The sequence below is a fragment of the Falco rusticolus genome, chromosome 1, assembly GCF_015220075.1.
Source record: "Falco rusticolus isolate bFalRus1 chromosome 1, bFalRus1.pri, whole genome shotgun sequence".
NCBI classification, from domain to species: domain Eukaryota; kingdom Metazoa; phylum Chordata; class Aves; order Falconiformes; family Falconidae; genus Falco; species Falco rusticolus.
The window spans coordinates 14,614,380-14,634,391 of record NC_051187.1 but is presented as its reverse complement, the minus strand read 5'-3'; the positions used below and the strand labels follow the sequence as shown (position 1 = coordinate 14,634,391).

Sequence of the window (20,012 nt, the reverse complement as noted above, 5' to 3'; positions counted from 1 at the left end):
CCGCCCGGGACCAACCTCCGCGCCCGGCGGCAACGCCTTAAAGGGGCCGCGCCGCGAAACGCCCCTCCGGGCGGCCGCCGCACCCGCCGCGGGGCCGCGGCGTGGGGCCGGGCTGCCGGGGCGGCCCCGCGCCAGGCGGGGCGGCGGGGGGCACGGCCAGGGGGGGCCCGGTCAAGGTCACCGGCCGCCGCGGCCGCTCGCTGCCGCCCCGGCTGCATGCGACCTTCCCGCAGGCCGCAAGGTCGCCAGGCGGGCGGGCCGCGGCCGGGGCGGGCCAGCGCCCGGCGGGTCCCGCGGGGCTGAGGGGGCGCCCCGCCGGTGGCGCGGGGTCTCCGCACCCGCCGGCCCCGTTCCCGGGCGGCGGGGAACGGGCGAGCGCCGGCAGAACGGCTCAAACCCCGGCGTCTTCCCGCGGCGGGCGCCGGGGCCGGTAGGGCCCGTGGGACACGCTGCGCACCCCTCGCCCCGCGGCCAGGCATGGCAGGTAGCCCCGGCCGGGTCACGGCGGGGGTCGTGGGAGGGCCAGGAGTGGAAGGGGCCTTAATGGTACCCCAAGGGGTCGCGCTCTTCTCCGGAGCGAGTGATCTGAGGAGCGGGAACGGCCTCGGGCTGCGCCAGGGGAGGCTCAGCCTGGGTGTCTGGAAAAATGTCTCCACCGCCAGGGTGGTCGAGCACTGGGACGGGCTGCCCGGGGAGCGGCTGGGGTCACCATGCGGGAGGCGTTTGGAAAACACGCGGATGCGGCGCTTGGGGACATGGGTTAGTGATGGGCTCGGCAGTGCTGGGGCAACGGCTGGGCTCGATGGGCTCAAAGGTCTTTTCCAACCTAAACAATTCTATCATCACCTCATCCCCCTCCCCGCCACGGGCAGGGCCACCTCCCGCCAGCCCGGGTGGCTCCCAGCCCCGTCCACCCGGCCCTGAGCCCTGCCAGGGACGGGCACCCACCGCCGCTCTGGGCGGCCTGGCCCGGCGCCTCACTGCCCTCGCGGTACAGAATTTTCCCTAATGTCTAATATAAACGTGCCCTCTCTCGGTTTAAAATGGGTGCCCCTCATCCTGTCACTGGACTCCCAGATAAAGCGTGCCCCCATCGTTCCTCCCCCCTCCCAGGAGCACGGGGCTGCTATGAGGTTCTCTGGAGCTGTGGAGATGTGGTTGATGAGGCAGGATCAGTCCTGGAGACGGTGGCAGCGGCGTTTGTGGCTGGAGGTCCTGGGGCAGCACAGTACGACCCTCTGCAGATTTCAACCTCTTTATTAAGAAAAGGCATATTACAACAACTCCTAAAGTACAGCTCCATACTCTAGTCTCTGGGTATTAACACATTTTGAAAAGCACTTGGTTAAAAAGCAAAGTCAACATTAACATCGTCCTGGCGAATAATGGTGTCATGTAGTAAAATGAACATTCAAATAAAGCAGAGCAGTGTCAAACCTTTGGCATCTGTCCCACCGCAATGGCTCTCCCCAGCACGAGGCACAGGCTTTTATTGTTCTCGGCTGAGCTTTGCAAACTCGGCCAAGAAGAATATTTTTGCTCCAACAAAACCGCAGCTGCTCTGGGACTAGGGGAACTGTACCCAGAGGTGCTTCCCTCCCCATCCCTTTGCCAGAGCCCTCCACAGGGTCCTGAGCACAGCTCTGGCCAGGCAGAGGTGATGGTCCCCACCTAGGGAGGCCGATTACACCCTTAGCAAGGACTGGGATGCGGGTGACATTCCATGTGACCTTCCATGTGACCTTGAAACACCTGAGCAAATACAGATGGTGCGCATCCCTTCGGGGCTGAGGCTCGGCACCTTCCTCACACCCCCTGAGGGAGAAAGGGTTTGCTTTTTCAGACATACAACAGAGATTTGGGGGATTCCCAGGGCCCAACAGTCTCATTCCTGCTATAACTGCAATGACAGGCAAGAGGATCTTTTTTGGAAGCCACAAGATCAGTGAAATCTATCGGAAAGAGGCAGGAAGCATCACCACACCCTGTGGAGGACCAGGTGCCGCTGGGGTTTGTGCTGGGTGCACCTCTCACTCACACGGGCCGATTTGCAACCCCGTTCCTGCCTGCAGGCACGAGGGGAAGGAGAACAAAACGAGGCGACTTGGTATAGTGATGGTACTGAGTGTCATGCTCCATGTCCTCCTGCCCTCCATGCCCCCCTGCCAGCCGTGTCCCCCTGCCCACAGGCGCCGGCCCCTCGTGTTGCTGCAGTGGGGAGCCAGGATGGCAGCGTCACTGCAGGGCCAGCTCCCGGCGAGCACTGGCAGAGAGGGGACAAGAGGCAGAAACCTGGCCTTGGGAAGCAAAGGGCAGCTTTAACCAGCGAGGAGACGCACCACTTTTATCTTTGTGCTTTTACAGGCCCTGCTGTCTGGCGGGATCCTCCACGGCTGCTGCGCTTATTCATCCCAGGTTTCTCTTGCTTGCCCAGCCCGGCACACCGGTGTTGCTGATCTTATCCACAGCATGAGGCAACCTACAGGCGTAGGGGAGTTTTCTTTCCCCTCCTATCGCGTTCCTGGTAGGACTTGGCAGCCAGGCACTGACGGTGCAAGAGGGTGACAAGAACAGACGTGCACCGAGGTGGCTGTGGCATCACTGCAGTGAGACTGGCTGTTAGGGCTGCCAGAGAGCGAGGGCTGGTGTTCCCGGCTTCCCGGGGAAGGGCAGGACGTCGCAGCTTCACCAGGGCAGCGGGAGCCTGTTCACAAGGCTGCACATGAAGACCTTGAAGCATTCCCCTAAGTCCCAAAAATGAAAATCCATCGGCGTGCTGCTGTTTTACCTTCCCAGTGGGGAGAGAGAGCTGGGCTCCTCTGCCTCTGGGGAGCTTCTTTTGGGGAACTGGTATGTGGAGATGCAGAGCAAGCAACCCCTCCTTGACCACTGCTGGCTCTTGCTCTCCAGCCGCTTCAGGCAGGACGTTTGGTGCTGCGTTGCTGCCAGCCTTCCTAGGCATCCCGGGGGGACCACCCCTCAGCACCCCCACAGCAGCTGCCCCTGCGTAACACGCACCAGCTGTGTCCCGCGCCCGACTTTGCTCTGCAGTAAGGCGGCTTACAGAAAGCCTTGGGCTCTGCCCCAGGCAAAGCTTCCCCAAGGCAGCAGGATGAGGCCCCGCTGCAGACAGGTCTCTGCGCAGCACCATGCAGCAGCCAGGAAGGCTGTGCAGCCTCCTGAGGGGGTGTTCAGAAGTGGCTGCACTGTTCAGGTCCTCGCACTGGCACCCTCGCAGCAGGGATGGGAAGGACGCAGCTGGGAGCGCTTAGATTAGCCCCAGCAAACACATTCAGAAAATATGGCTTTTTAATTAAAAGGGTCAGGAGGGAGAACTTCCCAACTGGTTTGCCCAGGGTTAAAATAAGTCCAGGGGAGTGCACAGGGAGTCACCAGGGCTGGGGCTCTACTTCCCAGTGCTGCTGGCTCCGCAGCGCAGCCGCAGCGAGCATCTCCTCCCCACCCACTGCTCACCCTGCGCCTGCTGCAGGGTTGCACAAGTTGAGACATTGCTTTCTCAGACAGCATTAGGGAAAATAACAATAATAAGGAAAAGAGAGATTAACAAACCAAACACATCAAATCCATGAGCCTCTGCAGAGCTGCAGAACACAAGGGGGTGGGTGGAGGGGTGCAGAGGAGAGGCACCCGGCTGTTAGTCTGTATGCAGAAAGCTCTCAGCACATTGTGGTTTATACACATAAGACATTGTTTAACAACCGAGCGTTATTGCTATGCATCCATTTCCAGTCTAATCATTAAGCTTTACGAGTCAACATTAAACATCGCTTGTTCCATACAAAGCACATATGTGTCAGCGGTTACACTCCTCGGTCTATGTGTGTCAGGTATATGGCGCAGGTCGAAGCTGTATGCACCCTCTGGACTCCCAAGGAGTCCGGTAGCACTGACTAAATGCACCTATGGATCCCTGTTACACCGTACAGGCTAAGGGCTAACTTACAGTCCGAGACGCTGGGGGCGGTTAGAGCCCCCTGCCCAGGGAAAGGAGGGCGGGCGCTGCCTGGGCTCCCACAGCTCCCTGGCACTCGCTGTGGCTAACAGCAGCCTACTCATTAAAAAATAGGAATGCTGCCTTTTTGTTCTTTTTTTTTTATCATTTTGATCTCTTTGATCATTTTATATAAATACAAAGATTAAAATAATTTATCTCAACATCATTTCTATTACAATCATACAGTGTTTTCCCTTCAAAACAAGTGTGTGTGTGTATATATATATATAAGTGTATATATAGTATCTTTAGAGCTTCCCTCCCACCCCCCAAGAAAAGCAGCAGTGACTGAAGCAGGTACAGCAACGCAGGGACTGATCCTTCCTGCTCCAAGGCAAGGGTGCCTGGGGAAAAGCACAGGGCTTGCCCCAACAACTCATTTCCAAGCGCATGACATTGGCATCACGGGGGAACTGGGGTGCTCCCTCTCCATCCCTCTGGGAAACACCCCCCTCGCTGCAGGCAGCTCTGCCCACAGGTCTGAGGGCTGCGGGGCTCAGGGCCTGCCCAGCTGCCCGCAAGCACCGGGGAGCACCCGAGGAGGGAGAAGCAATCGGGGGACTGCAAATGAGATTGACTCCTTGAGCAGGCTGCTAATTAGCAGTGAAGAGGAAAGGGTCCTGCAGCTCAGACAGGGTTGCTTCATTTACATACTAGGCACTGAAAATGATGATTGCTAGGAAGGTATTTACACAGAAGAAGGATCATACCTCTTCCTCCCCTTTTCAACACTCAGGTCAGTTGTGAACACCATGATCCTATCAAGCATTTTATAATTAAAATGCAACATACTCTGTCTAGCAGGATTGTCTAGGAAGGAGAGGGGAAAGCAGCTGTGCACACCACAGCTAAAGGAATAGCCACACTGCGCGGGGACACCTATTACTCTCTTTCACATTAAAAGAGAATAGAGACAAATCCTCAGCAGAATCTCTCTGAACCTGAGAGAAACAGCCATTTCCGCAGGCAAAACGGCACCTCACCTGCACACCACCACGGGGACCCCCCGGGTGGCCACAATGCTGCACACCAGGTGCTGCTTGTGCAATGCAGCACAAACTGCCCTTGCTGCCCTGCACTGCCTCTGCAGGGGTGGGCAAAAGCAGGCCCCTGAGTGCAGCCCGCTCGCCCCAGAGCTGGGCAGTGGGCAGAGCTGCTTTAAATCACTTTGCAGCAGGAAACAGGTGGGAACCCCCCTGCAGCCTTACTGAGAGCCAGACCCGGGGCTTTTCTCCCTTGTGCAACTGTGCCCAGGTGCTCGTACCCCAGCTGGGCATTACCAGTACATCCTGCACTGCCCTGCACCCTGCCTGCCTTGGGCAGGCAGTTTGGGCATGCAATGTTTTGCAGCCAGGGCATGTGCAGGCCCTGCCAGGCTCTCTGCAGCCTTCCACGGAGGGTGACAGTCAGGGAGGCCAGGTGGGAGCTGGTGAGGGCTCTGTGCTCCTGGGCCAGCAGCCCTGGGCACGAAAGGGGCTGCAAAAATCTCCTGCTAGAGCTTTGCCTTTGCCCCCAGCAGCTGCACACCTCTGCAGGGCTCCAGCCAGAGTGACTGGTCCCTGGGCTTGAGGGGACCCCGCAGGTGTGGCTTTGCTGAGCTCCTTCCCAAACACAGGGGTGCATTAGAGACCGTGGTGACAGCTGGGGGTCCCAGCCCTCGAGGGTACCCTGCGGGAGCAGGAAGGGTCTTGCCCTCCAAAGCCTGACTATCCACGTGCCAGCCAAAGGAAAGGTATAAAAGCTGCTAGTTTCTGTTCCGCTGGTGCAGCTCATACACTCAGGGGTTTGGTTTTACTGAAGAGCTGGCCTAGGGACCGTTGCTGAGAATCTTGTAAAAGCATTTTAATATAGTATATAAATATTGAACTACAAAAATAGACACCTCTGACTGCACGGGCATGCTGCAGGTGAGCTTGAGCAGGCTAAGCCCGACTGCCCTACGAGGGCGATGCTTTTGAAGAGGTTTCAAACTGAACTGAAAAGAAATGGGGTCTGATGGTGGCCCACGGCTCGCCCCTGCCCGTGCCAGCTGTGCAGGTGGCGGGGGTCCTGCAGGAGGCCGCTGCCCACGCAGCCAGGCAAGGTGCTGGCTGTGGCCAGGGGCCGGGGCTCCTGGCTGGGCACTGCCGCGTGGCCGGGCTGGCCAGGGATGGCAGCCAAACCGCCAGGGCGAAACCTGCCCCTCGGGGTTGCCCAGAGCAGCGCAGGTCGCGCTGGTGCCCACGCAGAGAGACCTTTGCCCTGCGCGGCCGCCAGAGCCCTCCCCTGCATTTCTGCTGTTTCACAGCATCCAGGGAGTAGATGTATGAAGCTGACGGCTTGGTCTGGAGATCAGGCAAGGCTGCCCGGGCAGGGTGAGGGCTGCGTGCTGTACAGCTGCTGCGCTGGGAGGGAGGGGGAGGTGGTGGGAGAAGACTGGAGGGCTGCTCAGCCGTCTGTGACAAACCCAGATGTGGCTGTGGATGTGACTGAGAACCGGAATGCTGGTGCCGAGACGGGACCTGCCGGGTGCGATGGGCACGAGTCACAGCCTGGTTCCAGCAGCACGTGGAGCAAGGCTGCGGTGGGTGAGGAGCCGCACGTGGTGTCCAGCAGGGCCGGCACTCACAGCTTATGTCCAGCTGCCCATCCAAGTCCTGCGTGTAAATGTAATGTGAGGGAAATCCATGTTAGAGAGAGCTGAACCGCAGCGCAGGGGACCTGGGACCCAGCTGGCACAGCTGCACCGTCCCTGTGGAGGGGGATCCCTCCTGCACCCATGGGACCAACTGTTACTCAGCTGCCTGCATCCCAGAGGATCCCTGGTGGTGCCTGGGGCCCCCTCCAGCCCAGCCCTGGTGCCAGTGATGCCCAGGGCGGGAGGCCCGGCTGAGCTCATCCCGCTGTGCCAAGCCATGTGCCCCACAGCCTGTTGCTTGCTGCTGCACACTCGCTTCCCGGCACCCATGGCTGGGGAGAACACATCCGGCGTCCGTGCCGAGGGGCAGCAGCAGCAGGAAGGTCTCCTCATTGCAGAAATGCTATCTTTCTTCCTTCCTTCCTTTCATTTCTTTCTTTCTTCCTTTCTTTCCTTTCTTCCCTGTCCTCTTTTTTTTTTCTTCCTTTCATCCTTCCTTCCTTCCTTTTCCTTGGAAGCTCTGGACAGGCGCCCGGCCATTTCCCTTTGCAGACTCTGTGCTGGGCTGCCCGCCTGCTCTGCAGTGCTGCTGGCAGCATCCCCGGCTCAGACCCTTCGGGCAAGGGGGATCCTCCCCGGCTGCTGGCAGGCAGGAGGTGCGAGCAGGGCATCCGCTTTCTGCTGCCCCTTCCCCTCCGAGGGGACGGGGGAAAGCAACCTCTGCCGGTGCCCACCCTGGTGCCGCTGGGCTCAGGTCTTCCCGGCTGGTCATTCCATGCCACCTCCTTGCCACCTATTCCCGGGCCCGGGGGGCGCCATGGGGGCCGGACCCCTGCCTCTTGCTGGGCTCGCCCTTGGCCAACCTGGCCCTGGCCATCGGCTCCTGCACAGGCTGCCGGGGGGCCCTCTGCACTCGAGGTGCCGTGGTGGCACCGGCCGTGCCGCAGGCCTGGGCAGGGGGCTCTGGCGGCGGGCGCTGCGGCCGCGCTGCGTAGAGGAATAGGGCTGGGTCAGGCATGGCGTCGTGCTCCTCCTGCACAGGGTCCCTGGGACGGGGGCCATCCCCGGGTGGGCGTCGGGGATGCACCCTGTGGCCACGGCGCCGGGGCCTGCCCTCGGCCAGGGGGCCGGTGGGGGGCTGCTCGGGGGGTGGCCGCCCACCCGGCCGGGGGCCCGGCAGCCGCTGGGCAGTGGCGTGCAGCTGCAGGGAAAGGTAGGCAGCTGCCTCCGTCTGCTTCTGCAGCTCGGTGTCAAGGATGGTGACTCGGTGGCTCCGCCGCTTCAGCTCTTCCAGGAAACGGCGCTCCTTGTTGCGGAGGCTGGACCGCAGTGCAGCCACCAGCGTCTCCTTGTGCTGCAGCTCCTTGCGCAGCTCCAGGTTGTCCTTCTCCTTCTCCTGCAGCTGGGCCTCCATCGCCCGGCACTTCTCCTCCAGCTCCCGGTCCAGGACATCTGTGGGGGCAAGGCATAGAAAGGGGTCAGGGGAGGCAGCAGGGGCTCAGCCCATTGCTCCCAGCGGGTCCCCGCACGCCCCCACCGTGGCTGTGAGGGCACGTGACTGTGGGTACTGGCCACTCCATGGCACCAGCATGTCCCAGCAGCACCTTCGAGGCTGCTCAGGTGCTTTTTGAAGGTGGAGCTCCAAAACTGGCCGTGAGCTGCCCAAGCCCGCTAGTACCAGCTGTTTTTCCTCACACACCCAGGCAGGCACGGGAACCCCCATCAGCCCTGAGCTGCCACACTGCAGGCACTGTGTGATGCTAAGACCCAAACTGGGGGGTGAAAGCAAAGGCAGCTTCAGCGGAGATGCCATTGCCATGAACCTACCACCTCTGCCTCGCTGCAGCCTTGTGCTGCGGTTTCAGAATTTCCCTGGGTAACTTGTTTTTCACCCAAGAAGTGACTTTGAGCATGGGCAGAGGGCAGGGGGGAGCATATGGGCTGGGAGAGGAAAGGAAGTGGCAGCAGTGAAACCATCAGCCCAGCTCAGGACGTGTCTTTGACTTCAAGCCCCAAGGCTCCACAGCCTTATTAGAGAGAATGGAGCTGCTAATCCAGGATTGCAGAGGAGCCGGGCTGTGCTCAGCAGGGAAGGAACCTCCACTTTAGGAGGGAGGAGTGGGCCCAGGGGGTGCCTGTCTTGGGAGGCAGGATGGCCAGGCAGCCAGCCCTCCTTGGCTGCTGTGTGCACACTGCGCCATCACCCCTGGCTTCTAACACCTGATCTGTTCATCATCCTGCTCCTGTCAGCAGCTGCTGCCAGCGATGGGGCACGGATGGGACTTGTTAAAACAGAGGCGGTGCATCAAGCAGCAGGTTCCCCACAGCTCCTACCACCCTCCCTGCCCTTCCCACACCTCGAGGGCGATGGATGCCCTCCCTGTCCCAGCCCTTCTGAGTCACAGCACAGGCACCCAAAAAAGTGTGACTTCATGTGGGGCTGTGTGCACTGCTCCTGCACATCCTGCACAGCCCTGGCCAGCCTGCGGGGGCTGCCTCCCACCTGCCTGCAGGAGGATAACCTGCATCCCTGCATCCCTCTGTCCCTCCATCCCACTTGCCATCCATCCCACCCTCCACAGTGGCATCAAAAGACTGCATTGAGTAAACACCTGCAGAACAAACTGGATAAAAAAACTTTGCATTTTCCCAATCCCTTCTGCTCTGAAAGACTGGAGGTGGTGAGGGATGGAGGGGAAGCACTCCAGAAGGACAGGGTTGGCCAAAGCACCCCCCCAAGCCATGCTCCTGCAGGCTGGCATGGCTGGCAGCCCTGTGTGCTGGGGGGTTCCTGGGGGTCTGCATTCCTCTGTGCATGGTGGCATTGCACTTGGGACAGCGAAATTCTTGCAGGTGATGATGTGTTGGAAAGGATGGTCTGAATCGGGAAGGAGGAGACTGGAGCATTGCTGGCAGCTGGATTTCCCCTCCCTCCATACTATGTGTCTCCGGGGCAGGAGGGAGTGGGGGGCAGTGGCTCAAAGTGCTCTTGTCCTCAGCCAAGACATGTTGTCATCTCCAAAAGGAAAGGCACGCTGCTTGCGTGGGGATCTTGCAGGACCCCGGGGACCTGGCCTGGGCACAGATTTCCACTTGAGGCCACTGCATTCCCCACACTCAGCCCTGGGAGCTGTTTGGGTGCCAGGGGCTGCCCAGGCAGGGGGCACATCCCACCCACGGGTGTGATGTGGCAGCTGGAGCAGCCGTCACAGGGCTTCCAGGGCACACCCTCACGGCAAAGAGGCCAGGCTCAGCAGGCAGCGGGAGGGCCGGGCACTGTGGCCGGGCCATGAGCCTGGCACAGGGGCACAGGGGTGACCAGACCACCCCAGCGCACCCTCCTTGCCTGCGACGGGACTTCTGCCCCTGGCAGCCCCTGCCGAGCTCCTGCCCCCGGCCCGTGGTGTGGAGCGAGTGCTCACCCTGCCTGCGCTCACCCCTGCCTGCCCAGGCCTGCTCCCCTTGCCTGCAATCATCCCTGCTTCTGACAATACGATTTGCAACTGCTTTATAGCCTCAGCTCCTAAGTGTCTTCTGCAGAGGAAAAATGCTTTATAATGAGATCTTAAGGGAGGCAGTTGCACACAGTAATTATTACGAGTGGCATTTGAAGAGCAATCATCTGATGGCATCTTAAATTAGGTGGTTGGCCCATAAACGTGGCAAATGTGATCGCACTCCTCGTAAGCTGTTAAAAGGCTGAAGGATGGGCAGAGACCTGTGGGTGGGACTCGCTGCACATTATGGTCCATGATGCTCCGATGGCAGCTGGTGGGCTGGCAGCAGGCTCTCCCGGGAGCAGTGAGCCCACCTGTGCGGGCAAGGGACCTCAGTGGGAGGAGGGAGGCAGGGTAGGAACCGGGGTCTGTGGGGGCTGGCATGGGCTGAGAGGGGCTGGGTGTGCATGGCTGCACATTGTAGAGGAATTATAGAGGAAAGAAGGCAGGTTAATTAACATTGATAATATACAGCTGTGGGCTTGCTTCAGGGGTGGTGGGTTGGCTGATGTGGATAAAGTGCAGCTGTGGCTGGTTCCTGCTAAGTAGTTAAATAGCTTATAGGGTATGGAAGAGGGGCACTGGATGAAGTGAGACCTGGAAGAAGCAGAGGAAGAGGTGAGAGTGTGTGCCCTAGATGGAGGAGAGACAAGGAGAAGGATGCAGCAGAGGCAAGAAGCAGGGTGGACTGGCCTGAAGAGTATGAAGGAACAGCACAAACAGTAGATGAACTGTTGAAGCCTTGTGGGGGATTGGTGGCTGTGCCAGGGCAAGGCGTGCTAACTACATATTGAAGTTAAACTGGTATGTGATGGTAAAAGCCTCGCTGTATCTGGCTAGTTTTGAGAGTGCTGAGACAGCGTGTGGGGGTGGCCATGGCCCCCCAAGCCCCCTGGGGCCAGCCCCAGCACTGAGTGAGGGTGCTGCCAAGGGATGAGAACGACGGGTGCGATCAGCCCTGTGCCTGCCCTGGCACCACCAGCCCCGGCTCTGGGGACGAAATGCAGGCTGGGGCTTGGTGCCAGGGACTGTGCCCCAGCAGTGCCAGGGATGAGTTTCAGCTTTATCCCTGGGATGGAGGAGGAGGAGGAGCTGGGCTACTCACAGAACATTCTCTGCTGGCCACGGGTGCCCAAGCACCACTGCCTGCCCCCACCTGACCCAGGTGCTGTTGGGGACAGGGATGCATCACCTGGGGCTGTGTGGTGGCATTTCCTGGCATGCAGGAACAGCGTGGTGAGGTGGTCTTAGCCTGTGGCTCCTCAGGACAGAGGCAAGGCCAGGCAGGATGGAGCCCAAAGGGACACCCTGGGGACTCTGACATGCACCTGCTGCCTGCTGGGCTGTGGATGGAGAGGGGCCAGGAGCCCCGAGGCACCACAGCCTTGTGGAAAGGGGCCAGTGGCTGCCTGGGAAGGGCAGATGAACTGAGCACATCCTTCAGAGGACCACCCAGGTCTTGTGTGTGGGGCCCACTGGCCGGAGTCCATCGCCTGGAGAATTGCCCAATGCATCCTGCTCAGGCACCAGGCTGACTGGACTCTGCTCTGCAGGTCAGGGCTGTATGTGTGAGTGGGTGAGATGCAGGGAGCAGCTGCATCTGCCTCCAGATGAGGGGCTATGGTAGAGGGATGCTCAGGAAGGTGGGGAGCAGTGCCCGGCTGCATGCGGGCAGCAGGATGCTGTCCCTGGCATGTCCCTGCTCTGCTGGTGTGTCTGTGTGCCAGGCCCCTGCCTGTCAGGGCACTTGTTCCTGGAGGAGAGGAGCTGAAATCAAGGGGAGCTCAGCACCAGCTCCCCGCGCCTGTGTCCCTCGGCACAGGCTTTCATTTGAAAACCTGCCCATCAGGTGGCAGGGGCCAGCGTGCTGCCTGCCAGTGGTGAGAGATGCCAGAGCCCTGTGCCATGCTGGCCTGGCAGGAGCTGTCCTGCCTGTGGCAGGCTTTGGAGAGGGGAATTGCCTGTTGCCTGTGGGTTTCTAGTCACCCCCAACGCTGTCTGCTTGTGCCAGGGGGCTGAGGCTGCCTTTGGGCTGGAGAAACGCTTTAGCAGGGCTGCCTCAGGAGGGGCTGCAGGACATGGGCCAGGTGGCCCGAGGGGACAGTGCATTATGAAATGCTTTTTGGGCAGCTCTCTGCTGCTGGTCCCAGGTCTGGGATGGTGTCTGGAGCTTGCAGACACTTTTCATGCACAGAGACATTTCTCCCCCTTATTTTGGAATGTGAAAGGTTATTTTGTAGGCAAAACTGACCATTAATGAACCAAGAGTATCGGGAGATTTTCTGAATCGGTGTCTGGATTGCAGTTGGTGAGCAGAGCTGGAGCGGGGGCTGATAATGTCCTTGTTGGCTTTTCCCTGGGGCTGAAGGGTTTGCAGGCTTTGAGTCCCACCCTGGGGGTCTGTGAGCTGCTCCCGGGCAGGTGTGTGTGTGTCAGGGCATTAGCAAAGCCAACCTACGGATGCCGGCTTTTGCATGCAAAACCTTCCTAGGTAGCTGCCCGAGCATTTAACGGGGCTGCCAACAGGCTGTGTGTGCACGCTGATTTAGCAGCCACAGCCCTGTCTTCAGCCTGACTGCCCCCTGCAGACAAATGTCCATGTCCTCTCCCTCGGTGGCCCGATGGGCCCCCTCCGGCCACAGGCTCTTTGGGTGGCCCCTCTGTATCCACACATGCTCCCTCTTATCTCGTGCGCAGATCCATGCTCTTACCTTGCTGCCGGGTTTCCAGCTCTTTTATTTCCAGGTCATGGGTAAGCTCTGGAAGAGAAACAGGACTGAGAAGGAGCGTCCCACCCGTCCCGCACACTCCCTGTGTCTCCCTCTGCTCCCTGCCAGGGCACCAGCAATCACCACAGCTGTGGCACTGCCTCTGCCCAGCCCGTGGTGTGAGCGTGGCCATCTCAGATCACCTGCCACAGGCTGAGCCAAAAATAGGCAATTCTGGCAATTTATATGTTATTAAGCAGCCTTGGGATCTGGCATCTGCCAGGGCACTTGCCCTGTGCTGTGGCCAAGGCAGCGCTTGCATGTCCTGCCCCATGGCGGAGCCTGAGCCTCTTTTTCTCCAGCAACGCCACCTTTTTCTAAGAGAGCTGCTGAACCATTTTCAGTGCTTGAAAAAATCAGGACAAAGAGCAGAGCAATGGACTGAAAATAGACCAAAGTGTAAGCTGCCACCCAAAGTATTTCATAATTTACTGCTTCCAGGCTGATCTCTGCCTCTGCACATGACGCAAGCAGGATGGCTTCGTCCCTGCACGATGTGCCTGCAGAAGGATGCTTGCCCTGCTCGGGGGCAATGGGCAGCTTCAAAATCCCTCTCAGCCTGCCACCGAGCATGAGCACAGCCTGAGTGCTGCAGGCATCTGTCTGGGCACAGGGAGGCAAGGCAGCGGCAGTGATGGAGAGGAGCTGGTTTGTGGGATGTGGCCCCCAGCCTTCCTTGGGGATGCTGGATACAGATGTCCCAGGGTGAGACACGGGCTGCGGACCTCGGGCAGCACAAAGTGTCCTCATGACTGTCTCATCTGCTGCCGTGGGCCTGGGCAGCAGTGCTGCAGGTCCAGGGTGTGGGTGCAGGCAGAGCTGCCCGGTGCCCACGCTGCCCCTGGAAGCAGTAGCGAGGGCAGTGTCCTGTGGGGATGAGCCCACCACGGGGCTGCAGCCCGTGCCTGCCTGCTCTGCCCCAGCATGCTGCCTGCTTGCTGCCCAGCCCTGGGCTACAGCTCACAAAGGGTAGCAAAGGATGGACTTTCTGGACTTCACTTTACTCTGCACTTCTATAGGCAATCTCTTTTGAATTAATTAATTGCCACCCACCAAACCATCAGCAGCTCTGAGGGAGGAGGAAAGGGGCGGCAGCAGCAGCATTCAGTTGTTGTGGGGCTTTTTTTTTTTTCTTCTCTCTGGAAATGAGTTCAAATGGTTAATCTTTGCCCTACATTTTTCTTTTAATCTGCTTTCATGTTGACTCTAATCCTCACCACTGCCATCCTTCTGAAACGAAACGTTTGGCTCGGGCTGCTCTGCCCGTCTGTCTTGGAAAACAAATCTGTAGTGAGAAGGCAGAAGTAACTGAGAACATAATGCAGTTTCTGGAAAGCTTTCAGCTCTCTCGACTGTCCCATTGGAAATCAATGGCAACTGTGTTATTTTTCTGAAGCTAAAATAATAGGTTTGGAGTCTCAGATATATTTCGAATGAAAACTAAAGCAGTTGCCTATTTCCAAAGAAGTCATCTCCCTGCTGAGCAACTGCAGGGCTTGGGGATGATGCACAGCTCAGGGTCCCAACCTCTGCACAGGAGCTACAGGGGCTGGTGGGAACCTGCCCCGGTACCATCCCCTGCAACCCCCGAGGGGCAAACCCAGGGGAGAGCACCCTGCAGGGCTCTGCAGCATGCCCAGCCTCTGTAGCAAGGATCCAGCTGCTCTGCAGTTCTGCATCCCATCTCCCACGCTGCTGGCCCCAGCTGCAGCTGGCTCCCAGCAGTGCCCCTCTGCCCCAGTGTCCCCTGCGCAGGGCAGAGGACAGGGCACTGCTGAGTGATGCACTTCAATGTGCCTGGTGCAGGAAACGGCCAAGGAGGGCTTTGTATTCCCTGCCATGGGCTAGGGCACATGCATCTGCCTCACAGGAGTCCCCCAGCCCCAGCTGCCTGAGGGCTTGAGACCCTCTTGGAGGTGGCTATTTGCCCCTTGGAGGGGCTAGATACTCAAAGGCAAGCTAGAAAAGGGTTTATTTAATACATGGCTTCTCTCAACACGTCAGGCTTCTCTTTGGTGCCTGGGAGGCCTGTCCTGGTGCCCCAGCATGTGAGGGTAAGGAGGGATCATCGCACAGCCCAGCTGGCCACCTTTGCTATACACCACATTGCCTGGCAGGGAATCCCCCCAGATCCTGCTCCATTCCCAGAACCAGCCTTCCCCTGGTGCTCTGCTAGCACGGCTGAGCAGGGTGATTATTGCCACAAGGCTTGAGCTCATCTTCCAGTAAAAGGAGAAACAGAAGAGCCAGAGGAATCTATTGCTATTTCTGCTGTGTTTATACCTTGCAAATAAAATGGGAGTGGGAGGGAAGCCAACTCTCCTCTGTAACATGAGGCTCCTTCCAATAAATGAATTGCAGGGCTCTGGGCTGCATTACCTTCCTCTAAAGCCTCGGACTGCTGGGGCCGGCTCTGCCCTTGCCCCGCAGCAAGGGCTGCAGTACTTGCCCAAAGCAGCTGCCCTCTCCCCCTGCCAGGCTGCGGTGAAGGGCATGAGGTTGCAGGGTGCTGGAGGCTTGTGGGGTTGAGCACGTAGGGTTTAGCCCTTGCTGCTGGCCCATGTGGCTTGGTGGTGGAGGCTCCTGGGATGCTGGGCACAACCAGTGGGAACTGCCTGGTGTCCACAGGCAGCAAACCCAGGGATTTATTTACTTGAATAAGGTCCCTTCTGAACACAGCTGTTCTGCTGCTGGATCCAGCCTGGATCCAAAGGCGCTGGCTCGCTGTGTGCCTCCCCCTCAGGTCCCCTTGCAGCAGACGCTCCCTCTGTTGACGAGGGCTCTGGCACCTGAGAGCTGTCGCTGCAGGCGGACGGAGCTTCTCAGGGATGAGGAGATGGCAGCTGAGAAACAGATGTCTGTAGGAGGGAGGGCATTTCCAGTGGTGACACCTTGGGGAGACCGAGGGGATGGTGCAAATGTCTTAAGGTCTGAAATGAGAGCTCCAGGGCAGCTGGCACAGCTCTGCAGGGCCACGACAGGGAAGCACTGACTTACTGACTCCGCTTGGCTCCTGCAAACAGCCCCACCAGACAACTACATTCAAACCATCAGCAAAGTCACCGTAAAACTAACCTGGCTTTGTCCCCATCACTCCTAACAGAAAGGCGCTGCAGAATTGTACACCTCGCAGATGAGGCTGTGACCCTCGTCCGGTCAGCCAGTGCTGTGGTTCAGCCGCACTGGGAAGAGATCAGTTATAACCAACTGTGCAACGGGTGCATTGCTGCCCCTGGGGACTCAGAACCCCCCAGCGCCTGATTTATGCATGAGAACTTCCCTGTCTCACCTATCTGGAGAGGCCATAGATGAAGCCATTAAAGCAACAAAACAGAACAGCAAAAGCTCGGAAAGGATGGGGGAAATCAGATGGTTTTAGCAATGCAGACATTTCTTTGTTTCTCAGGAATCAGGGAGGATGGAAGATAAGGAGTAATTAGCTACAGCTGAATTATTGATGACATCGATGGCACAAGTTGGAATGAGTTTCGGTGGTGGGCAGGAGGCTGGGGAGCCAGTGCTCTTGCGAGGCTGGCTGAAGGGGAGGGAGACATTGCCGCAGAGGGGCCGTGGGTGGGGTCTGGTGGCCATGCACCCCACAGCTGGGGCAGGTCCCTGAGCCCTGTGCCAGGCTTGTGGCTGCGCTTCCAGAGGACTGGAGATGGGCAGACCCTGGCCAGCTGCTGCAGGGTCTGCCGAGACCACGGGGAGCAGCTTGCCCCCTCCCCGAGAGGCCAGGCTCCTGGTGACAGCCCCCGATCTTGGGAAAGGCTGGGAGGTGGCAGCCTCTGCATGAGGGGCGGCTGCGGATGCCTGGCAGGGACCTTCCCTCCAGAGCAGGAGCAACCTGGGGTGGGGGAATAGATACGCTGATGCTGCTGACGTTGGTGCTTGTTCAGCACCACAGCAGTAAAGCACGGCAAGAAGATACTGATACTGGCAGCTCGGGGCTGGGCTGGCAGGAAGGGAATGGATTCCACCTCTCTGTGTGCAAGAGAATAAAGAGTAACAAAATATAAACAAGAAAATCACATTTCCTCCTGTTCTGAAGGTGGCCTTGGTGTGGTCCCATGCATCCCTGTTATCAACAGCATTCAACCCTCTTTCCCCTGGCACCTGGGTACTGGTACTGGCACCGGGGAGAAATTATGAACTACTTTACGTTTTCATAATCAAAATACCTTTTTGGGCACAGATCACAAGAGGAAAAGCCAGGACCACCTTGCTGGCTAATGCTGGGTTTTCCCTCTTCCTTACCCCAGTGAATCCCTTGGGGCAGTGACTACTGCAGCCGAACTACTGCAAGGTGCAGGAACATGCAGCCAGGGAGAGTGCTGAGCTACCAGGGCTAATCCTCGTTCAGAAGTCTGCCCTGAGCACGGTGTGAAAACAAAGGAAGAGGGTTTTAATGATGGATTATCAGCATAGACTCCTGTCTTATCACCCACCCAGCCAGCTGATGTCCAGAATAAAAATTGCTCTGGTTCTTCAGTGCTGCAGCTGGAGGAAGCTGCTGGTACCCAGTCACAGAGGAGTGGTTTCAGAGGGTTTGACCCATGCTAGATTTGGTGGCCACACAGCACTGCCCGAGAAGGGGCTAGTGGCATCCAGGCCAGTACTGCAAGTGGGAGGCTGAAGGGAATGGGGATCCCCTGATCCCACACCGAGCAAGATCACCTGTGGCTTGGTGCTTCCTCCCATGCATCCTGCCAAACGCCAGTGCGAGCTCCTGTGCGAGACCAGCCCTGGGGTGCCAGCAGCAGCTTTCCTGCCCAACATGCCCTGTGGGCACACCGCTCCCACGTGCCATGGCCAGCCCAACACTCACCTGAGCAGTGCTTCTGCAAGCGGAGGATCTCCAGGTGCAGATCATGGAGCAGCTCCATCTGCTCCTTCTTCAGGAAAGTGATGTGCCGCTGCACACTCTGTATCTGGTGCTCCAGGGACACAGTCTCCATCGCAACCAAATTCACAGTCCAGGCCTGCGGGGAGCGGAGATGGCTCGTGATCAGACATGCAGCAGCACACTGGGCTTGCGAGCCCTGTCCCCAGAGCCCTTGCAAAGGGCAGAGCCCACTGGGAGCAGGGTGGGTGTCTACTCTTGTCTACCCTTTCCACAGGGATGTGGCTGTGGGCAAAGCATCCCTGCTCAGAACCCTGGGGACTGGCCCCCAAGCCACCCCGCTGCCCCAGCACCTCGTGGGTCCGGCTCCCATCCTGTCTGCGCGCGGGCTGGGAGGCTCAGAGACTACACGAGCAGCAAATGCTGCTGCACAGACCCTGGCATCAGAACGGCTCGTTTCTATTTTGAATTTGGCCCTAGGAAATGTTTTGTCACTGAGCAGGATTGCATCTGGGACAGGATTGCTCCCTGCAGTCCCCAGGTGGGAGTTGCACCAGAGTCGATCTTGGCTCTCACTTGACAAGCCACATATTACGAAGCAGTAACTGCAGCGAGAGATCTAACACATGAAAAATACAATATGCTCTGTCTAACCCGATCAGTATTACGTGGTAAGGAGAGTCACCTTGTCTTCCAGAAGAAGAAACGTCTTCCCTGGTAATTCACCTGGCAGACAAGAGCTGCTGTCAGTCCTACTCCGGGCAGCTCAGCCCTGGTTGGGGTCCATCACCAAGCATTAATTAATGGCTCCAGCAAAGCAGCTGCACAAGCTGCCTACCTGTGCCTCTGCACCAGGGAGATAAAAATAAACCTCTGAAAGAACCCTTAATCCTGGGAAATACCATTCCATATGGATGTGGAATCCGTCCTTACTCCCCACACCCAGTCCAGGAGGAGGGGAAGCCACAGCAAACTGAGCTAACCCGGCAGTGCTGAGTTAACGGTGGGACTCGATGATCTTAAAGGTCTTTTCCAATCTAAACAATTCTGTGATTCTATGGGGAGACATTGGGCCAGCCAGCCTGAGGGATGGCATGCACCATCCTGGCCCTAGGAAGCTGCTTCCCTTCCCTCCAGCATCCACATCTGACTTCAGTTTTCTTTCTATAGAAACTTCAGAACTCAGCAAGCACTTTGGCTCACGTTTATGGCATGCCCAGCACGGTAATGCAGTGCATTTCAAGATAATTCCCACAACCAAAATCGAATCAAACTGTATTTAAGCTTGATTCCACAGTAAGTGATCTTGGCAGTGCCCCGAGTTCAAAGCTTTGCTCTTGCCAATGCCTCTCCAGATCTGTGACAACCTTAAAGTCAGGTCTCCATGTTGCTACTGTTTAATGAAGTGGGGGTGCAGTGAGGCTTCAGGGCTAACAGGTTCGGGGTGTTTCCCATTGTGTGTCACTGCTGTGGCATCGCCCCGTGGCTGGCCCCCAGCCTGCTTTCACCAGCTGTGGCTCCCGGCACCTGCGTGACCCTTCCCGGCAGCGAGCCGGCACGTAGGCACAGCGTGGGTCAGCCCCTGCGTACAGGGCAGCACTGCAGGGGCCAGAGGGTGGGTGATGCCCCGCATGGGGAGAAGGGGCTGTGGCACAGCACGATGCTGCCTTCATGCAGCCCCTGCCCAGGCTGAGCATGCCTGCCTCTGCCCCACAGCTGCCCCAGCCGTACCCCACTCCACCCCGTGGCATAACCCCTCCTGCGAGGGGCTGGTGCTGCTCTGCCTCCTGGTGTGCTCAGCCACTGATCTGGCTTCTGTGGGGGATTTCTCGGCTGTAATGCCCCCGAGGCAGGCCAGCGCCAAGGGTCTAGGGAGCACTGATGCTGCCACTCATCTCTGCAGCAGAAGTGGCATGTGCTGGGAGGGGGCTGGGTGTGAACCCCAATTTATGATGCTGGTGGTGCACGGGCAGGGAGATTAGAGGCAGCTGCAACACCTAATTGGCCTGTCAATGAGTAGAAGTGATAGCAGTTGTGCTGTCCTGTGGTTGCCCCTGCTTGAGGGGGTCAGACCAAGCTGTATGAGGGGGCTGAGGGCTGCCCTGGCCGTCCCCCTTGGAGACCTGGCTTGGGGCTCCTGCTGCAGCCCGGAGGGTGCCTCTGCCTGGGGGGGCTCTGCATAAAGCATGAAATAAGATATTGGGTAATGGGAACTGGCTTTAGCATAGACAGATGGTGGATTGTCACTGGGTTTTTTTCATGTCCTAGGGAG

At 58.4% G+C, this 20,012-nt stretch overlaps 1 protein-coding gene across 1 annotated transcript; it reads right to left on the bottom strand.

Annotated features, from left to right (window-relative positions):
- Positions 1-1,239: 1,239 nt before the first annotated feature.
- CCDC92B (coiled-coil domain containing 92B) lies at positions 1,240-17,886 on the bottom strand. The gene is made up of 3 exons (XM_037411297.1): positions 17,726-17,886; positions 12,841-12,888; positions 1,240-8,084 (listed from the first exon to the last, which is right to left on the bottom strand). Exons 1-3 carry the CDS (start codon positions 17,853-17,855, stop codon positions 7,426-7,428), a joined length of 837 nt encoding a protein of 278 aa, XP_037267194.1. The 5' UTR covers positions 17,856-17,886; the 3' UTR covers positions 1,240-7,425.
- Between the last annotated feature and the right edge of the window lie 2,126 nt (positions 17,887-20,012).

What these genes read in the sequence shown, in the direction of transcription:
- CCDC92B (XM_037411297.1), bottom strand. Translation starts at nt 17,855, where the DNA reads ATGGAGACTGTGTCCCTGGAGCACCAGATACAGAGTGTGCAGCGGCAC. An exon ending in CTTGCAGAAGCACTGCTCAG is followed by an intron (nt 12,889 to 17,725) that starts GTGAGTGTTGGG and finishes TTTCTCTTCCAG; the next exon opens with AGCTTACCCATGACCTGGAA. An exon ending in GCTGGAAACCCGGCAGCAAG is followed by an intron (nt 8,085 to 12,840) that starts GTAAGAGCATGG and finishes TTGCCCCCACAG; the next exon opens with ATGTCCTGGACCGGGAGCTG.